This window comes from Parambassis ranga, chromosome 21 (assembly GCF_900634625.1).
Source record: "Parambassis ranga chromosome 21, fParRan2.1, whole genome shotgun sequence".
NCBI lineage: Eukaryota > Metazoa > Chordata > Actinopteri > Ambassidae > Parambassis > Parambassis ranga.
The window spans coordinates 13,368,312-13,387,808 of NC_041041.1; the positions used below are offsets into that span (position 1 = coordinate 13,368,312).

Here is a 19,497-nt window from a genome sequence, read left to right on the forward strand (position 1 = left end):
ACAAGGAGGCTAGCTGTGGCAGAGAGGGTAATCTGGGCAATGGTCCCTCTGGGTCTTTGGCCACAAGATTTCCAGGAGGTCAGATGCTGTGCATCCTAAAAACAGAAAAACATCTGCTGGATACAACCTTCGAAATATTTCTTGTGTACATTTTAAAGAAAAGGTTCCTGGTGTTCTGCTGAACATCCCCATTGTTCCCTTCAGAAGTGACTGCTGAGGAAAAGAAAAGTGTTCCTTCTTCATCCCTACAGCTCTCTGCTAACCATTAGGCCCACTATCATCAAGTTCATGTCACACTGTAAAGCAAATGTAAAGACAAACTAACTGTGATTTAGTAAACATGCACCTCCTTCTGTCACATTTACATTGTTTCTTGTTTCTTGTTTCTTTGTTTCTCTGCCTGCTGTAGCAGCCAGCATGGGGTGCAGGCGGGGAGTTCAGGGTGCATGACCGAGGGGAGAAATCTGATGATTAAAGGCAACCTCTAGCATCTGTGCTGGAAGACGTATGAATTAATGATGGAGAGAGCAGCTGATCAGAAATTAGCTAATGGAAGAGGAGGAGTCCCTAAGGGAGTGGGGTTTCCCCTGTCTGTGTTGGAGGGGGGTCCAGGGCGAAATCAGCAATTGTTCTTGATTCAGAGGAACAGCCTTAACCCCCCGCAGAGGAAGCTATAAACAGCTTGGCCTGGAGGCAGCAGTCTATCTGTTAAACACTGACAAGCAGCTCAGTGGCTCAGTGATGTCAGGCATCATTTTAATATTCAAAAACTGTCTTGTTAACAGAGGAGGGCTGAGAGTTGTAGCTTATAAATTATACTGTGCAATACATCAATGGAAATCAAAGCTATTCAGTGCAGCTAGCTACTGTAATTTAAGCCATTTCATCATCTGATGAAACGGAATAAAAGAAGGCACAATAGCAATCTAACAAGTCTGAGTGTTTGTGCAGGATCATGTGAGTGTGTTTATGTGTGTCAACAGACACAAAGACTGAAAATGGGGGGTGGTTAGAACCCCCCCCCATCATCATCATCTGACAGAGCTAATCTACTGTGTTGCTAATGAGTGTATTGAAGAGAATTTGCATAACAAATTTCTATCTTCAAGAGCACAAAAGAAAGAAGAGGCACACTTGACTCTCAGTGACAAGACTGCTGGCACAGGGTCCTGTTTTACATCATTATCCTGTGTGAACATATTTTCATTCCACTACTGTTCTAGACTGATCAAAGTGTAAAAACGAAGGTTATGACACTTTTATAACAGCAGAGTAGGTTGCAGACACAGGCAAACGGGCAACGGATGATGTGATTACTGCACGTTTGATTGGATTTTGAGCAAAGCTACATGACTTAAAATATCTACAAAGCCACCTGCCCGCCCTCTTACTGTCCAGCGCCTATATTTCTAGCCCTTCATGCACTCATTTGTCTGTTATGGGGTCACACCGGAGGAATCCTGCAGATATCTTAGGAATGCTGCTCAGTCAGGACTGTCAGAGACTTTGGATGTTTGACTGCATGAGACATCTGGGGCACTGCCCACGGGGTGGTGGACAGGGAGGGTCAGTGGACAAATCACAAGGTGACCAGGCTCCCGTTACACTGGCTTTGACATTCACTTGTACCTCATGCTGTCCCACATTCATTGTTGGAGACTTTCCAGTCTTCTGCTGATTATTGACTGCGGTCAAAACAATTTGAAACCCGCTGCGTGAGGTTATGTCAAGTATTTGAAAGTTCAAACCATGCAGACAGTGAAGCCCAGATTCAGACTAACACAATAGAACCGCTCTGTCTCCCCTTTGCCCTGAGAATGTGGACTGTGCTTTTATACTAAAGCTGAGGATGATGTATTGTGCTCAAGTGAGAGGGATAAACATACTCTGAGCATAGAGTCTTAAAAATGTTGTGCAACCCATCCTACAAACAGCCTCAGGTCCTAACCACACACACACACACTTAAGTCTAATAAAACACCAACAATGGATGGGAAAGCTAACATGTCATGACTGCAGCTTGTGCCATGCTGTGTAGGTTGCTCTAGGTAGCCCATGCATGAAGCTCATGCAGGGTGGGATGTGTACATAAACCCTGCTGGGTGTTTACCCAGGCAATCAGCTCTGAAATTACAAATCTACCAGTAATCACATTAGAAAAGTCAACAATTCTACAGTGTTTTAAAGCTTTTCTTCACCTAAGGCTATTTTCCCATGTGTTTAACCTAAACTCATATGATAGTGTATGTTAGAGACACACATGCTCCATCCCATAATAGGCTGCCTCTGTAATCACAGGGGACTAAAAAAGGAAAGTCAACATCTGGGCCGGGAGCAGTAATCACAGGTTGGCTGTTATTAAGCTGCCGGGCCAGAGCTCTGAACTTAGAGGATTTGCGCAACACTCATTACCAACTCGCATTGCCTGTCAGGTGGGTCAGGCACAGTGAAGGACAACAAACAGGGTGTGAGAGGAGATTTTTAATTTTCTCTGCACACAAATCTGGAAAGACTGATCTGTATCTGGATTAGACTCCACCTGCTGGAGAAAGTGTCATGTGAGGTCAACATACCTGACACTTAAAACTAAGCATGGATACTGCACCAGTAACGTGAGCAGCCCACAGAGACGTTCAGTCAGCCTCCAGTATGAACAACCTATCATTCTGAATCACAGTGATAAAAGAGAGACAACATGATGAAACATGATGTCACTATGAAATGTTGAGATTGAGAAGACCGATATCATTGCCATTGCAGTACATGCAAAGCTGAGACAAGACATGAAAATTCAAGCTTTTCCATCTTTATGCTAAGCTACATTTTTAAGTGGAATCTTGTATAGCACTGACACATGTGCATATCTACATGACTGCATGAATTTGTCATGTTACTTTAAATCTTTAAATTCACAGTTGGATGTTCTTCATCAGTAATGACATGGGAAACATCAGTGATCTGCCCCAAGTGCTCTAATGTTATTTACTTTAGAGATCGACACACCCAGACACACACACACACACACACAGGGAGGGAAGGAAGGATGGGTGTTGGATAAGTGTTTTGTCTTGTTAACTGTATCATGTGAACCGAGGTGTCTAACTTGAGAATGTGGATTCTGTTGATTTATAAAACCAGCCTGGACTAAGCTGAACTAACTTGAAGCTAGAGGCAGCTTCAGGCTACAGGATGCATAATGGCTACATCCTGTACCTTTTTGTGGGCAGAAGGGGACCCCAATTCAGAAAAAAATAATGGATATCCTATATGTATTGTACCATAAAATGCCCCACTTTAAAAGATAATGTTTAAAAAAAAAAAAACAAGTTGCAGGTTTGTGAGATGTGTGAAGCTGCTTGATGAACTGTCTCCATTTACTGTCTATTGCGCTTTGATAGTAATTCAAAAAACATTTATTCAAATGGTTCCATGTGGACAACCAAACAGGACCACAAGAGACTGCACAGAGCAATTGTTTGTCCATCATCATGAACTAATAGACAGGAAACCTGCTTCAGTTCTGCAGTATGATGATGAAATAAAGAAACTGTTGAGAGATGGATATATATTTACCTTTTATAGCCACAAATGCAGACAGTTTGGCTGAAGAGCTTGGCAATGTAGCAGATAAAACGTAAAGTCAACAGAATGGTGTCAGCAGGAGGTCATCGCAGCACTGGTCAGCCCACTGATAGACAGGGCTCAGGTTACTGATAGACTGACAAGAAATGCAAACACAAGCTACAAAGGTGAAAAGGCTGCACTCACAGGCAATTCCAGTTTCGAATCAAAAATGATTTGTTGTGATAAAATGGAAAATCCAAACTCAACAAATTCCACATAAGCGGTGGTTTCCAAACTTATTTCAGCTCCCCTAACACTGCCAATCTGTGTCATTATGAGCAAGGATTATCCATGTTTTCTGGTGCGTGGTCAGACAATAGCTGTTGGTAATTAGCCTCAGCACTCTTGTGACAGATTAAACTACCTCCAGATTGTACCAAAGCTGCAGGAGTTCTGCTGACACACACACAACACACCGCCTTAATAATACCTTCCTCTGGCTGATCATAAACAGCCAGCCTTGTTAATTTACCACAACTTCAGACTCTCAACTGCATTGTTTGAAAATCCCCTAATTTAATGTGATAATGCACACAAAACCCACTAATTACAAAGATGGCTGTTTAGAAAAGAGGCAAAGGAATGCTGCACCCTTTATACATTTTTAACATTTCCTTCCTCCTTCACATCCTAACTTCACTTCCGGACCTTCTTCCATTCTCAACCATTTGCATGGAAGTGCAGAGCAGTAATCTCAGCTCTTTCAAGCAGCAGCTGGAGGAAGTGACAACTGGACAGAAAAGCAGCCACACCAGAAAAATAGTCCATCGACTACGGCAGGTTGACCTTTCTCACATTTCACCCGTTTCACCAGAGAATTTTTACCAAGCATGCCGATCTGTGGCTCCGGCTTTAGAGAGCCAGACATAAACAGCACATACGGCTGCAATGGACACTTTAGGGATGGGGACTGTGTGCCTGTGACAGGCAGGGCGGTGGTGATGGTGTGAAACCTAAAGCCTTGTCACCCTAGCTCTACAATGCATGAAGGGACAGACGGCCATGACCCGGAATCTGAGGGGTCAGGGCTGGGAATTTGGGATTCCCTCTGTCAGAGTATCTTTGAGAGGAAGGAATCTGGAGTGTAAAAGAAGGAAGGAGTTAATGGGTGTGGAAAGGTCCTCGTGTGGCTTTACAGTGTGTAGCAGCTGCTGCTTTAAAGTAATTCATTACCAAGTTTAGAAAATAGCTGGGATTCTACTTGGACAACAGGATGTTTCACAAAGGTGTAGAATATCTGAGCATGTGTGTGATCTCACAATCTGCGACGAGATGAAACGGAGGAAGTGACATAAATCTAAACCTAAATAGAGCTACACTCACTCTATATGTGGGAATATGTGGTGTACAGTAGCGTCCCGATACATTCCAGGTGTCCAGAGGACGGACAGGGTGTGGAGTAAAGACAGCGCCACTAAGGGTTTTATGGTGCCAGCTCCTGAGAGGCAAGCCCACGCTGACGGACAGGATGAGCTTCCAGGATAAACCTTTGAGCACACACCCTCGTACCTAAATTCTAACCCTGTCACCACCTGTCAGTAGATTTTAAAAGGGGTTAAAAAAGCCAATCACATCACCAATGTGCTGATGTCAGCACTGTGCAAAAGACACATAATGAGGCCGACACTCATGAATCTTGCTACACTTGTTTTCACAGAGTTGACTTTAATCCCTGTCTTACTTCACTTCCAAAATTCCTGCTTAATTAAATCCACACTGTTGCTCTATGGAGTTCAAGAGGCTCTTCTAAAAACCAGGACACTTCATTCATTCACACTGACACAACTCTGATGGCGGCAGATACAACAAAGTGACACAAACAACAGCAGAAACAGTGCATTGATATAAAAGATAAAATAATTACACCCTGACACTATGATATAATCCTATCCTATGTGTAAATTCTAATAATGTTTGTCATATTGCAGGACAGAAATCAACACACAAAAAAACTGAGCCTGCTTTAAGTCAATCTTTGGTTTGTAAATGATGAAGGACACACAAATTTAAATCTGAGCTGGTATGATAACCATCCTCTGCACAGCATCACTCTAATAAAATCAGATTATGAGCCAGAATCCAGCTCACCTCCATCTGTTTGCTACACAGATTCACAGAACACTGAAGGCCACAGTTTAACATACTATACATATATTCACAGAAGAGTGTACAAATGTGAGAGGAAGTATCTGAGTGAGTGAGATGACTAGAATATCCTATATTTGTTTCTACTGTGTAACTGTGTTACATTTCAGTCTGTTGTTTTTCCTCTTGTCTAATATTACCCCAAAGTAAATCTAAATGTTGGCTATATGGTTATTCTAACCTTTGACACTAATCCTAAAAGAGTGCAGAGCAGCTGAAGCAAGTCACATCTGAAACACACAAGCTGAGACAGGGCCGATGCTGCCAAACAGAGGTACAATAGGTGAATGAGGGGAGGAGGTGATCCCCACACACTGTCTCTCTGTCTTTATGTGAGGGTGTGTGCCCTCTTCTGAGTCAAAGGGGGGGATGACAAATCAGACCTGCAGCCAGTCCTTACACAGAGGTGTGTGTGTGTGAGGTGGTGTCTGTCTGGCAGATGACACATCCAGCTACCCTACATGGGCACATGCTCAGCACTTACAGGCAGTTAGTGCTGAATGGTGTGGGACAAATTAAAAAGACAAAATAAGAATGGTGTCATATGAGTGCTGTTCAGTGAGACTGTCTGAGGAGATGTTTTTAAATGGGGCTTGTTGGGGCGTTAAAGTTCCCACTTACAGCTGCATCCTGTGGACCAGCCCAGTTCAGACACAGTGTGGCTCAGAAAGCATCACAAAGACCACATACAAGGCAGAGAAAGTGTGAAAAAGCGATGCTTTCACTGTGATAAGAACCGATCTGAAACCAACACGGCGCAGTGGAAGCGAAACAAAGACCATGAAGGTCCCAAAATAATCAGGGAGTCCCACTCAAAGAAAGAAGCTGGCTTTAAAAAAGTATTGCTGTGCGGAGAAAGTTAACAAACTCACCTCTAAAAAGAAAGTATCCATCTCTACCAGAGTCCGACCTCTCGTCTCTTTGTAGTCTGAGTTCAGGGTACCACAGTTGAGGAGGAGAGAAAGCTGTATTCCCAAATAACTTCCATCCGCTTCCTTAAAATAAATAAAAGTGCTTTTTTCCCCCCCGCTCTCTATCAGGACTCTGCCGGTCAGAAACACGGCATTTTGAAGTCCTATTTTCGGACACTAGTTGTTTTCTTAACCGCGTCTTGAGCCTCCGCTGCGCTGCTGCTGCGCTGCTGCTGCTGTCCAGTCATTTCAATGGAGCCGGCACATTATGCAGGGGGGAGGAGCCTGCAGGCCCGCAGCCCTCCCCTCAGCATACGCCCTCTTTGTTTCTAATATGCCATCATTTTCTGCACATTTACCCCATGTTGTTCATCACAAACACGTGCATTCTTAAGAAAAAATAAGCACATTTGGATAAGTATTCACACAGAGGATGAGAATCAGAAGTTTAGACTTCCTCCTCTGGGGCTAATAAAGTGAGAAGGAAAAGGAAGAGGCAGAGGGTGGAGACCTGCTGTACTTTAGTTTGACTGTTCAGTGAGTAATGTGAGTCAGTCTGGTTTTCTCCTAGTAATACAGGTATTTATGACAAATACTTAAACTGATATATAACATTTGCAAAGGTTAGCGCACAGGTCAGAGATGAGACTTAATTTTCACCACACATGATTTCTCCCAAGGTGTATACACATGCGTGCAGTGTTGCTATTCATTAATGTTATTTTCTGCTACAGTCTGAAAATGTATATTATTCTTATTATAAACTTTATTTTAGGCAAAATCTCTTTGTTCACAATTATTTTGTCCTGCACGGTTGTCTACATTTCAAAAGTAAAACTGAAAATTAAACTGTTAATTTTTTTCTGATCTCCAAAAATAGATATTAGTTGGGTCCTAAGGCCCAAACCACCCTTTTATAGATCTACAGACAACACTTAGAAATGTCTGACCTACAACACAAAACAGACAAAAGGGAGCTGTGACTTCTAAGTTTAAGTTTAGCACCAGACATGCTAATAACATGCTAAATAAAAAGCAAAGTCTGAATACAAGCCTTTTTTTCAAAAGGAGTGTGCCACAGCTCTGGCAGTATCTAATATAATCTCAGTGTGTGGTGTTTTCATGCAGCACAGTGGCAAAGGGTTGGAGATGTATCACTGTATGCAGGCTGTCAACTACACTGAGACACGTTATTATTGTTAGTTGTAGGCTTTGAAGTTTATACAATCAATTCCAGTGAACAAGAGGAAAAACACAAGCTTTTTAATCTGCAGCCGTATGCCAGTAAACACCAGCCACCGGTCCTGATCTGTGGACAGCAGTGCACACATTAATCGGTATTGAATAGTCATGCAAGAGGGGAAATTGTGTGTTACATAATCAGTGCTGACTGTGGCATCAAAAGAGTGATACGACAAAATGTTTTACTTCTGTAGTCCTCTGTAGTCCTTTAATTTTCAGACTTTGTAAAAGTTTGAAGTTCAGCTACAGTGTTCCATCATCAATCATCACTTTGCCCTGTAGTGCAGGGTCACAGGGGGCTGGAGCCTATCCCAGCTATCTATGGGTGAGAGGCGGGGTACACCCTAGACATCACAGGGCAACATACACAGACAAACCACCTAGCTACAATGTTTTTATGCCAATATAATTGAAATATATTATATTGGAAATATGGTGTTTTTGTTTTCAAAAACTGCCTCAGAGAAGCAGATAATTTGTCCCATAAACTCTCCACTCTGTACTTCGCCAGTAAAGTATACATGAAATTATGCCACAGCCTAATTCAGTACAAAACTGACCAAAGGACAATCCCTAAATCTTGTAAATCCTCATTGTTTGTCCTTGAAACAGTGATGTGAATTCTGGGTATTTTGCTTTTATATTCTCTTTCTTATATATATATAAATTATATGTGTATATATATATATTATCAGTGTATGGATTACAACAATTCAAATCTGTATCAATATAAAACAAACCATTTTTTATTGATATGAGATTGGACAAACTTTGTTGTGGTGTATTACTAAGTCCCAATAATATGGTTAGGAACATAAGCTTTCGTCAGAACAGTCCAATCACTGTTTGGACTTTTCCTGTAAGGACTTTAACATAGTAAAACCAGAATAATCCCTGCTCAGTGCCAAAGCTAGTTTACTACTCTGTGACCTTTTGACTGGCAGCACAGGGACCTCATATTCTCAGAATCACTTCATTCAAAGTTGAAAACAGAGCACCAGCTGCTCTGATTCTCTGTGCTGTACAGGTGAATCCGTATACCTCACTCTAATGCAGATGTTGACTTATTTCTGGATTACTAAAAACAAATCTACTTCCTGGACTGACTGAGGAGTTGAGCTCCTGGCCAGCCCCTCTCTCTCACTCTCTTCTGTTCACAGTCAGATAAAAGCATCGACCATGTACTGAAAGCCTGTTTAATTTGACTCATATTATTAATCCCACCTCACCTCAAAGCATCTAAACTGCGTGCTCCCAGTTTCAGGATTTGTGAGTGAGCTTTGTGCAGAGAACAGTCTGCGTCATATTCCAGGTGATTTGACCTTAATCATATAAACAGAAATGAAAGCTGGTCCTGACAGAAAGCAGCCAAGGTGGCTTATATTGGGGATATTCAGCATTGTATCGAATAAGCAGCCTCAGCAGCTACACATTATCCAAGACTAAACAACAATAGTGAAAGAACTGCTCCTTGAGTGAGTCACCTATTTGATCCCTGAATGTGAAACTGTTTCACAGAGAGCTGAGCGAGCACAGCATTCTACCTGTGAGGACAAAGAGAGGAAGAACAAAACATCCATTTGGTCATCATGCTCCCCAGAGGGCCTGGGGGAAGGGACAAGGATCGTAGACCTGCAGTTCTTGACTCCTGCAGCAAGTCAACATGTGCTGCTGTGGTGTCGTCTGAGGCTGTGCGGATGAAGTGTGAGCAGTGACGACTCTTCTTCTTTGGAGCAGATTCAGAAGAACAATCAGTGCAGCAGAAAAATGGCTACCACTGATGATATATGGAGGACCCTAGACCACTTTTCAACACATTGCTCTCAGTTTCAGGGAAGTATTAAGATATAGTTAAAAGATAAACGTACATAAAAGGGATACCTGCCTCATAAAACATAACTTCAGCCAATTTATCCATCCATTCATCTTCTGAACCCGGTTTGTCTTGTAGTACAGGGTCATGGGTGGGAGGCGGGTCTCTACCTCTTAAAAAAGCAACCGTGGCAGTCAGTATGTGAAGTTTTCAAAAAGCAGGAAGACGTATTTGAGAATGTGGAGAAGGGGAAACGTAAAGGGGAAATATAATGGCAATGTGTACCCATTTTACAAGCTTTAAAATGAAACGCCTCAGGGCAGCACACATCCAGTGTACAATCTTTGCCCCCTCCCTCCCCACTTCCTGCTTTTACACTGTAATATGTGCGGTCCATTTGTGGGAAGATCTGTGGGCTGAAATGGCCTCCATGACCACAAACAGTGGTCACATACCAACAGCCAAAGCAATATTCATGGAAGCCTGTTTTTTCATGGACTCCACTAAACAGCCTAGGCCATGTGACTATTTGCGATCAATCCACAGATTCTGACACATAAACATCCGATAAAGAGTGAAAACTCAGGATGGTATGTGAGGAATTAAGGAGTAATGGAGACAGAGTAGCTGGGATGACCCCAAAAAAGCCTCATTCAGGTCAGGTGGAGATGCTCGCTGCAGCCTCTTGTCAAATAAAAGGATATGCATGAGCACATGTGATGTGAGGCCCTGCAGACTGGGAGTGACTCTCTGAAGCCATGGGCTGTCAATCACAAGTCAACCATAATCACTTAACTGGAGGAGGTTTGATTATAGAAAAAGCACCAATCCATCTATTACTGCCACAGAATAGCGAACAGCAATCACTACTATTGATCAACCCTGAGTTGTCATGGGTATCAGCTGCTTTGTATGATTTATGCAGATTGTCATGTCAATATTATGGAGTCCAATCCAGACTCCAGTTATTCAGCCACACAAGATGGAGGCAGTGTTACCTGCATACTAAACAAGGTATCAATACCATTGATAAAGCTGATTTTAACTGGAAGAATAGTGTTATACATACATAGTATTATCTTATGACAATAATAGGAATAATATGTTAATTTATTAGTGACACATGAAGTCATTTACAGAAAGGTGAGTAATGCTGTAATGTTTCTTACTGATGAAATTGATGTGGTCATTGATGTGATAAGGGAAACAGTGGATCAGGCTGTTGGGAGGCGGGGGACGTGAGGTGTTAAAATTGATTGATGATGGATGAAATAAGGAGAGAAGAAACATTGGAGCAAAAATGGAACATCTAATAATATCAAACAAAGGTGATTCAATCTTTATGGCATCACTTTGGCAGGCAGCATCGCATTAATGTGTAAATACGGTCAATAACGAATCCTGTTGCAGCATTTATTGAATTATGAGACCCATCCTGAAACATCACACAGCTGACTGGTCTCCAATTGACAGCATTACTCACAGCAGTCTCAACAATATGTGTATATTGTGAGACCTGAGGAAAGGCCAAAAATATATAAGCGAAAACAATTCAGTGTATTAGATTACAGCTGTTTTCTTCTGTTCTTTTTACAAACAAGTGCATATAAGCAGTACAGTTATACAATTAGAAACTAAAAAGGTAATAATAAGCTTTAATTATTTAAACAAGTAAAATACATTAAAGTTAAAAGCTATGTTAGCAGTTCGGTTTTGCTGATGTTTGGCTGAAATGAACCAAGTGGTGACTGAAATCAGATCCATCAATTTATAGACTTATAATGTAAATATATTATAAGTGTGCGTATTTAGCTTGTGGGAGTGCTAACATTAGCTAGTTAACATTGGATACTGCACAGCTGAGGCAAAAAGAAAGCATTATTCTTTGCAAATTTTTGCAAATATTCAGCTACACATTGAACAAATGAGTAATGGCAAGTCATGGAACCACTACAGTCATTACATTTCATGGCAATTTGTCTTAATGAGACAGACTTGTTAAAAACAAAAGCCAGGAGATCACCAAAGCCATTGTGATTAATCCACTGGGGACCACAGATGTCTAACTAACAACTAACATGCATATAGCCCCGCCCCCAATCATCCTACTACTACAAATGAAAGGTCAAAGAATTTAAGAAAGATGTTCATCACTGTGATTAAAATGACATACGAGGCCACTGTGAGGCTGAGGAGCAGGAAGTCACAATACATCTCACCACAAACATTCCTCCCCAGACATGCTTGCACCCTAAATGCATACCACACCATCTCTGATACTGAGGAATAAGGACTAACTTACACTCTTCCCATGCCCCCACACACTGTCAACTTCCTGTTTGTTTATCAAGCTTCATATTACAATGCTCCCACAGTATGGTTCTACTCCCCATCCATGTTCTTATTTGGGGCTTAATTGCTTAAAAAACTATATGCCAATCATGCAAACTTTAACTTTAACTGAATTAAACCAGTCAACCAACATAGCCAACATAGCAGCAGAGGTCTGTCATGGTTATGGTATGTTTTTGTTTATTGTTTAGTTTCTGAGAAGCAGCTTCTCTCAGAGTCCAGAGTATTAGCCTCAGTGAGGCCAGCAGTGACTCACCGGTCATTCAGAGCCTGAGAAAACACAGGAGGTACATTCTTCACTGTATCCTGAGCTCAGGACTGATATAGAGAGCTGTGGGGTACTTTGCAGTCTCATATTATATGATTCAACAGTGTGAATCATAAGGATTTAGATTCCCCCACTATGAGACTCATTAGTGAGATTTACCTTATATGTTCAGATCAGGCAGGATTTTGCAGTAACAAGGAGTAAGGTAGGACTTATGAGCACAAACATTTAGGGGTCAAAAGGTCACCCTAACCCTAATAGGATAGGACAAGACCATGAATACAATACGTATCACACAAAATCAGTGGGAGCAGCAAAGGCTGCTGCACATCTCTGTGCTACCTGTTAATAAACTGAGCAGCTGCATTCTGTTGAGTGGTGGGTCAGCATAGGTAACTACAGTGTAAAAATAATTTCTTAAAATTGGATTTAAAGCTCAATGGCAAAATATTGCAAATACAAATATGCAATATCCATTTTAAACATTTTACCAGCTGACAATTAAAAAGTGGTGGAGGTCCCTTTTACTGTCAGCTGTTCTGAATGAACTGTATTTGTGGGAGGTGGGAGCGTGCGGGGGCAGGGGGTATCTGAATCCACCTGCTTCCACCAGAGACAACAAAGGGGGCTTATTCTGGGGGGGTGGAGGGACAGAAGGGATGGCTCAATCTAATTACAGACTCTGGGGAGATGACTTCATTGAGGTGACGCCCAAGCCCAGGGTGAGTGTTGGTCTGGGCCTCCCAACACATAATATGGGCAGGCCTCTCCATCGTTGTAGGAGGGTCTGGCTGGCTGCACCTTTATAGGTTATGTTTTCAAATAATATCTGCGTGTACTATAATGAGCATAGCTTCTTATCTAACATAGACATAACAGCAAGTTTAGTCTCTTTGGTGTCTGTTCAGATCTCCACTTCTACTATAGTGTCTCAGTAATTGGTGCTGCCCTCAGTGCATTAGCCAATGGCTCGTTTGTGGTTTGAACATCCATTTTCCACAAGCTCAGGGGCTTCCAAGACAGGATACTGACAAGCTCTTCTCAGGCACTATCACACTCATAATAAAATTACAAGCCTGTGTATGTCATTCTTCCTCTCATTCCCAGGACAATTAACTGCGTCTGACAGTACCCTAATGAGCCACAGAGCCGGAGCATTTGTCCTATCTGCAGTCGAGATCAGGTGCCATTAGCGATTGTGAGCGCCCCCCTTTCAATTTTCCTAAAATGCAGACTGATGAATAAAGAGGCCGGAAATGTGATTACTGTTAAGACAGTGATTACTGCAAAGAGGATGGAACTGAGGAAAAAAAAGTAAAAGCATCTGCAATGTGTGTATGTAACCATATGAACATAATGACAGAGCAGCAGGCAGATGCAGGCATTAGTAAGCTAAATGAGCAGGATTAACTGCCAGTGTTTACATGTCAGACAGAGATAAACGGTTGTTCTCATTACAACAGCAGCCACTTAAAGGCTCTCTGTAACCACAATAGGGGTGCAGACCATGTGTCCTGCAAGCAGCTCACTCAAAACGCTTCCTGTTTTATATCTGACAGATTTAAATGGGTGCAAAATGATAAAATGCTAAAATGCTTTTCTGAAGCAATTAAACAATAACACTGATCCACTAAAAGAAATGTACACAGTCTAATTCAATTAACCATCAATCTCTAAACACACAAAGTATTGAAGCGCCATCTAGTGTCCTTAAGAGGAGAGCATCATCACCCACAATCTTAGGAGTTGGCTCCTTGTAAATAAAGTCATCATAGTAAAACAAGGTATCAGTTTTAACAAAAAACAAACAAACAAAAAAAAATCAATAAGGAATATAATAGTAATTTTCCAAAGCTAGTGGAAAAGTTATTTAAAAATAAATCCTTTATCGAACATGTCAGGGTTGACTGACACCTAATTATTACCCAAACACCGTGAAAAGATGCACAGACACAGAGCTGGGCTGTAAAGCTATAATAAAGCAAACCGTTCCTGAACGGTTTGCTTTGTTATCTTGCCATGCCAAACACAATGGGAATTGTTCTCAACCTACATAATGCATAGCATGTTGTGAAAGCATTATGTCATATAGTGGCCAGGGTTTCTTTTTTACACAGTTGTATATTTAGCTCATTATATATTATTTACTATCTATTTATAGATTTTATGTCTTGACTGTGTTATTATGTGTAGATATGGCCTAGCATCAACAATGGAAAAGTGCTAAAGTTTTATAATATTAATTAATCTGACATATTGTGGGGTATTTTTTTTATATAATTAAATCCAAATGACATTTTAAGATAAAATTTTAATTACTTTGAAGATATAATTAGAGTTATTTTCATTATTTATTTGGGCTGCACATACACGATTACTTTGTTTTTATTTCGCCTTTAAATTACAGCCATCATGTAGTAATTAATCACATGTCTTCGTCACTACCAAATAATGCAGTATATGTAGAGGAACGTCACAATTCATTGATCCACTGATGGGCATCAGGATTCTCCTCAGGTGAACCCGGCGGGCGTTAGGACCCTGCAGGAAGCCAAATGAAAATCACATGACGGCGCTTTAGAGGAGGGAAGGACGCTGCCTGTAATGTTGGTTCCGCAGATAACAGAGTAGTTACAGTAAGAGAGGGCACTGCAGTAGTACAGTTTATGCAGCTGAAGAAGATTAGTGATGTTTTAGGTTTGGGGGTCACAGAGAGGCAGCGGACATGGCTGCTGCTATCTTTCTCCTCTCTTCAGTGATTCTTGGCTGTTCAGCTGTGAGTGGAAACTTGGTAAGAAGCAAGTTCACTACTAATCATAGTCAGCTGAACATTTATGGTGCCTCTTTCTTTAAAAGAGGAAGTATTTCTTTAAATAAACGTAACCATATTTCACCTGTAGACAGATGTTCTTACATCTGTCCAGATGATGTCACTGTGTGTTTCTGGACCCAGAATTGACAAAATATTGACAAAATACTTCCTCTGCAGGTCTCAGGGAAAAGATCTTTCTCCATAGACTACAAAAACAACTGCTTTTTGAAAGATGGGCAACCTTTCCGGTACATCTCAGGGAGCATCCACTACTCCAGGATCCCACGCTACTACTGGAAGGACCGGCTCATGAAGATGTACATGACAGGACTCAATGCTGTCCAAGTGTAAGCTGATCACATCACTTACTGTTGTGCCTTTGTGGCTTGTTTGTTTATCTTCACTCTGCTGGTACACAGGTATGTACCCTGGAACTTCCATGAACCTATTCAGGGCGTCCACAACTTCACAGGGGACAGAGATTTAGAGCATTTCTTGGATCTGGCCAACCAAACAGGTCTTCTGGTCATCCTGCGTCCTGGACCGTACATCTGTGCAGAATGGGAAATGGTGAGAAAGTATTCAAGAGAAGTATTCAGATCTAAGTGCCACACAATGAAAACATACCACTATGAATCCTGTTTGCATAAAACACCACAAAAGAATCAGATTTGTAGACATCTCTGTAACCAGAGTGAAAATAATGCTGCATGTTTTATCACATAAACAACAACATAGTCCCCTTCAACATTCACACACTTAGTCCAGCAGTCATACCTTCTTAGACATCCACAAAGTGTTCCAGCAGCAGCTGTGATATCATCATCATCATTTGAAAATAGTTCACACATGCAATGTTCAATTACCTGAAACAAAAGTTATTGACTTCCATTTCCAGGGTGGATTGCCAGCTTGGTTACTTCAGAAGCCAAACATCATCCTTCGCTCAGCAGACACAGGTAAAGCACCGATCTATGTGTGTGACTTTTTTAAATGTGGTATTCCATTGATTAGTGTTCCTGTCCTCCAGACTATGTGCAGGCAGTCAGCAACTGGCTTGCTGTTCTCCTCCCCAAAGTGAAACAATGGCTCTACATCAACGGGGGCAACATCATCACTGTCCAGGTAGTGCACCGAACCTTTAATTGTATATGTATGTTGTACATATTGTAATGACTCATCTCGCCTGCAGGTTGAGAATGAATATGGAAGCTATTTCGCTTGTGACTACAACTACATGCGCCACCTGCGAACTCTGTTTCGCTTCTTTCTTGGGGAAGACACCGTCCTGTTTACCACAGATGGAAATACAGACAAAGAAATGACATGTGGGACTCTGGAAGGATTGTATGCAACTGTAGACTTTGGCACAGGTTGGTAAGAAGTTAACAGCATCTATGTTATAATTTCTGGAGAAAGTATTCATGTCTGATATTGATTTTTGTTTCAGACACCAACATCACCGCAGCCTTCAAACGGCAAAGAAGATTTGAACCTCGGGGACCCCTGGTTTGTTACATTTAAATTCACTAATCGTCAACTTTAACATACATTTATGGTAAATATCTTTGAAGCATGTATTAAATGATGTTACAGGTGAACTCTGAGTTCTACACCGGCTGGTTGGACCACTGGGGAGATCCGCACGCTGTGGTTGATGCTCAGAAGGTCAGCAGAGTTCTAGGAGAAATGCTAACCATGGGGGCCAACGTCAACATGTATGTCTCCCCCAGTCCCTCAGTCCTACCAAGCTTTCCCCACCTTCTGTTCAAATTCAGTTAAATGAGAAGGATAGATTTTTCTTTCATCAATTTCCATATAAAGACCAAAACCACTAGATTGTAGGAGGAGAGTATGTGTTAGGTTGTGTAAAAGTGACTTCTGATTGATTAATTCACACATTGTGTACTGAAGGACGTGCCTTCGAGTGCAAAACATGTGACATATGGTGTTTCCAGAGAAGCTACAGCGAGTCAGGTACTAGATACACAGGCAGTACAAGGATCCATGAACTGTACAGGCAGCTTTAGTCTTATGACATCTGCTGACAGCAATAAAACAGCCTCATCTCTTAACATGCACCACTTATCATCATATTGTAAACTGCCACCAAGACATGGATAGAAGTCACCTTTTGCTTTTGTTGCATTTGTCTGAAATAATGTTTTCTACCTCTCTTTCTTTTCAGGTACATGTTTGAAGGAGGGACTAATTTTGGATACTGGAATGGTAAAATCATTTTTCAGTGTTAAATCAGATCTCTGTTTACATGCTTTACACAAAAGATAAAAGCTCAGCTGGCACCGCAGTGGCCTTCTGTTACGCTCTGCTGTTCTCACCAAGGTGCTGATCATGACACCAGATTCCGCTCAGTTGTGACAAGCTATGATTACGACGCCCCGCTGACTGAAGCAGGAGACCCCACAGAGAAGCTGCTGGCCATCAGAGATGTCATAACACAGGTACAAATGATTCAATGGCCACCCACTAAGGCTGCAGTCCTGATTACGATGTGATTCATCCTTCACTGTTTTAATCAGTTTAGAGAGGTGCCCTCTGGCCCACTGCCACCAGCAACACCCAAGTTTGCTTACGGCTTTGTGACCCTTAAGAAGGTAATATAAATGAAAATAATGTTGATGGGAAGCATGTTTTAACAGTGTCTAATAGAGATGCATCTTTACAGGTTGGAAACATCAGCAGTCTGTTGAACACCATTTCACCTCTGGGGCCAGTCAAATCTGAGTATCCGCTGACATTTGAAGAGATGAAACAGGTATGGCGCCTGTCTGAGGGGCAACAACAGAAGGGAGATTAGCTTTGTAGTGACAGCAAACCTCTTTAAACACGTAGAACTTCTAGACTATTGGTGTCTGTAACCTGTCATGTCCATTGTGTTCAGTACTATGGATACATGCTCTATCGGACAACGCTGCCCCGGGACCTCTCAGAGCCCACGCCACTTATCTCTCCACTGAATGGAGTTCATGACCGTGCATATGTGTCCGTCAATGGGGTAAGGGCTTACAGTGAACTTTTGTTGTCTAGCCAATCAGAGTAACAGATTCACAGCTTAAGGCAGAGCTTGTTTGTTTATGTCACAAACTGCAATTTCAGGTTCTCAGTATGAATATCTAGTATTATTTTATTATATATATTCATAATTATGATCTAGGGTGTATGTTTGTCTGTATGAACAGGTTTTCCAGGGCCTGCTGGAGAGAGACACTACACTGGTTATGAATGTGACTGGTCAGCAGGGGGACACAGTGGACATTCTGGTTGAGAACATGGGCAGGGTTAACTTTGGCAGCAAGATCAATGACTACAAGGCAAGACTACAGTGTTAAATCACCAACACATTATTTCACAATACAGTATGGAAAAACTCACAGACTCTTCTTACCACGTGTGTATTCTAGGGCCTGTTGAGCAACTTGATCCTGGGTAAAGACGTTCTCACTGACTGGAAGATTTACCCTTTGGACATTGATGGAGCCATTGCTAGTGGATGGCCTCATTCAGACAGTAAAAAGGACATCCACACACCTCACAGAGCACCTTCAGTTGGACCCATCTTCTACAAAGGGACGTTACAGCCAAATGGCCTGCAATGGGACAGCTTTCTCAAGCTCAATGAGTGGACAAAGGTAACAGAGTTACTGAGGAAATATCCAGGAGACAGCTGTATTCTTATGTGGAGGTTTTCTAGTTGAAATAAATCGTTTTGGTTACTAACATTATTTTTTGTTTGTTTTTCAAAATTCAGGGACAGGTTTGGATAAATGGTGTGAACTTGGGACGTTACTGGCCGACCAAGGGTCCTCAGCAGACTCTGTATGTTCCTGGACCTCTGCTCAGCACCAGGCTGCCCAACAACATCACAGTTCTGGAGCTGGAAGGAGCCCCGCCACACTTACGGCTTCTCTTTATGGACAGACCTCAGCTCAACATCACAGCTGTGAAGTCCTGACAGAAACCACTGAATGAATCTTGCTTTGCATGCTTTGTTTTCATATATTGTATTAAGGGGTGGATATATCCTCCAGTGTCAGTGCCTTCAAGTGCCAATCTCTCAATGTGCCAGCAGGGGGCACATACATACTTCTCGTTTGATTTGATTTGAGTTTTAAGTCAATTCTAATCATTGTATGAAACCAAAGCTTCAGAAACAGTAATCCACAAATCAGCTGTTCATTTCACGATGGCTACGTTCATTCCTTTTACACAGTCTGTGCCTCCTCACATTAATTTTTTGGCATTTTCATTCTCATTTGTCAGCAACTCATATGTAGCAGTCTTTATCTGACACAATCTAATACTGGCAGCT

The 19,497-nt window shown here is 41.7% G+C and overlaps 2 protein-coding genes across 2 annotated transcripts in view; one reads left to right on the forward strand and one right to left on the reverse strand.

Moving 5' to 3' along the window:
* Nucleotides 1-6,906, reverse strand: part of myo10l3 (myosin X, like 3) — a 44,008-nt gene extending 37,102 nt beyond the window's left edge. The window contains exon 1 of the mRNA XM_028393331.1: nucleotides 6,642-6,906. Within this exon, the coding sequence (XP_028249132.1) occupies nucleotides 6,642-6,662 (21 nt within the window). The 5' untranslated portion in view covers nucleotides 6,663-6,906. The remainder of the gene's footprint in view (nucleotides 1-6,641) is intronic.
* An 8,038-nt stretch (nucleotides 6,907-14,944) lies between these two features.
* On the forward strand, nucleotides 14,945-19,491 carry glb1l (galactosidase, beta 1-like). Its single transcript, XM_028393846.1, has 16 exons — nucleotides 14,945-15,146; nucleotides 15,345-15,514; nucleotides 15,587-15,737; nucleotides 16,066-16,126; nucleotides 16,198-16,292; nucleotides 16,360-16,540; nucleotides 16,618-16,676; nucleotides 16,764-16,885; nucleotides 17,356-17,396; nucleotides 17,511-17,629; nucleotides 17,708-17,782; nucleotides 17,854-17,943; nucleotides 18,070-18,183; nucleotides 18,368-18,499; nucleotides 18,590-18,817; nucleotides 18,937-19,491. The coding sequence occupies exons 1-16, from the start codon at nucleotides 15,081-15,083 to the stop codon at nucleotides 19,138-19,140; spliced, it is 1,908 nt and encodes a 635-aa protein (XP_028249647.1). The 5' UTR covers nucleotides 14,945-15,080; the 3' UTR covers nucleotides 19,141-19,491.
* Nucleotides 19,492-19,497: the final 6 nt, after the last annotated feature.